This window comes from Ptychodera flava, chromosome 16 (genome assembly GCF_041260155.1).
Source record: "Ptychodera flava strain L36383 chromosome 16, AS_Pfla_20210202, whole genome shotgun sequence".
NCBI lineage: Eukaryota > Metazoa > Hemichordata > Enteropneusta > Ptychoderidae > Ptychodera > Ptychodera flava.
Window position 1 is genome coordinate 11325062 of NC_091943.1, and position 2128 is coordinate 11327189.

Sequence of the window (2128 nt, forward strand, 5' to 3'; positions counted from 1 at the left end):
ATATATCAATTATGTCGGCGATAGTAGTATCTTGCATATTCACAAACATATCGTTAACAATATAGAATGAACCAACAATCGACAAGACCAATAACAAGACGAAACAAACAAATTGCCTGTTTTGTGAACAATCGACTTAGACTGTTGATCGCATGACGTCGACTCCAATAGACTCTAAATATTTTCTGTACACCTCAGCTGCATTTGAAATTATCATAGCGCCTCGTGACATGCCACATTCACGAATGGAGCAGTTTCAATTCTACAGTGTACTACTAATTATATGCATAGAAAACATCACCAGAATTGTTTGCCTTTGTTTACATTTATTTTGATTTAAAGAACATATATGACATTTACATTATTCAGCGATCACTTTTGTTAAATGAATTCAATGAGTGACCAACATTCAGCTTGTACAAGGATTCAGCCCTTGATCTCATGCATGCGGCAGTCGCAAACTCATTGATCGAAGAGATTTCGATTCGGTCAGTATTTGCAACCTATAGGTCCCATTTTTCCTGTAAGTTAATAAAAATCAATTATCAGAGTTAATCACCATTGCCTCATTATCATAGTTCTATATTTATGTCATGCTATTTCGTATCAAACTATTACAAGCATTTATTTCATGATATTGAAACTGGTTCTCCTTATTAGAAGAAAACACTGGATCTTCTACAGAGACAAGAAATATTATTTGCAAATGGCAATGGCAATTTGGCGCAAAGAAATCGAATTCAGAATCTTTAAAAATAACACTGACCGTGTCTCATTTCCGACTCTTTGCACAGTGCTGCAAATTTTCCATTTCTCTTCATCCGTCTCAGTGTTTCGTTGAACCACTTTGTAACATCGTTGTCCTTCCTAGCAGCCAATCCTGCCCCGTCGGGTGTGCAATACATGGTATCTCCGACGGGTACGAAGCCTGCCGGAGTACCCCCGACTATTTCCAAGTGTCCACCCTTGTCATCTTGTACAGGAAATTCGAGAGCAAACACTGCGTCCACCTATTGTTCAGAATGAACGGTCGTGTACACATGTAAGTTAGCAAGAAATGACTGTCACGAATTCCGCTCACATGTAAATGGATAGTATGCGCCTCGAGAGTGAAAGACTTAAACTTTTGCGAAAACTTTCCGTAATGAAACTTTCGAACATTTTCTCATCAAATTAAGAATTGCAACTTTTGGTCCTAAACAAACAATCAAAAAAAGACTTGTAAATCTTTCATTTGCCTACCTCGTTCTTTTCCAAAAAGTAGGGTACATCACGTCTTCTCAGGATTATCGGCCTAAACGTTATAGAATCTGTACCAACTACGTTGTGCTTCTTAAGACATCGGGGTTTACTATGCCAACCATCATAGAATACTGAAGAGAGGGAGAGCATTTCAAAAATTGTACTTCTAAAGATTGATATTATAAAAATATACAGTAGCAATGCGGTTTTGTTCTTTTGTCTTTCTACTGATCATGTCAAGTTAACTGTTTACGCCGTCTTCTCTTGAGTTGCAAAATGAACGTGCATTAGTATGAGGGCGGTATATGAATCATTGCTTTATTTCACCAGATGCTTCACAGTATGTACAATAACGAAAATGGAAAGAAACGGTGTCTTACTGAAGTTGTACAAAGTCAAAAAAAGAAAGAACATAGCAGTATTGTATAATCTGAAAAAAGTCTAATAGGACTAGTCGAGTTCATGGCCCCTATAAGTATCTGATTCACGTGTACAGAAACAGTAGTCTGACACCGTTTAACAATGTTATAGACTAAAATAGATGAAAACTATGTCCAAACTAGTGGGTGTGGTGTGCAGGTGGTCTCGGTGGAAAATACGCACACAAAGGGCCCGTAATATTTCAAAGTATACATAACGTGACCAACCTATCTTTTTTCCTGTTACATCAGTTGGGTCAAATTTATCGACGTTCTCCTTTTTGACGTAGAAGCGGGAGTTTCCACTGTACCCAATCAGTGAATCAGTCATTGATGCAACGTGTTCCACATTTTTACCTGGCGACACGAAGCAGGCGTCGAACTGTCTGCCAAGTAATCCTGTATTAAAAGAAAAAACCAGATGTGAACTGAATGTGCTCACGTGCTTTACAACAGGTTTATTTATA

The 2128-nt window shown here is 37.9% G+C and overlaps 1 protein-coding gene across 1 annotated transcript; it reads right to left on the bottom strand.

The window, feature by feature from the left end:
• Nucleotides 1–342: 342 nt before the first annotated feature.
• LOC139114874 (uncharacterized) lies at nt 343–2128 on the bottom strand. Its single transcript, XM_070676806.1, has 4 exons — nt 1890–2128; nt 1243–1373; nt 767–1010; nt 343–521 (listed from the first exon to the last, which is right to left on the bottom strand). Exons 1-4 carry the CDS (start codon nt 1990–1992, stop codon nt 490–492), a joined length of 510 nt encoding a protein of 169 aa, XP_070532907.1. The 5' UTR covers nt 1993–2128; the 3' UTR covers nt 343–489.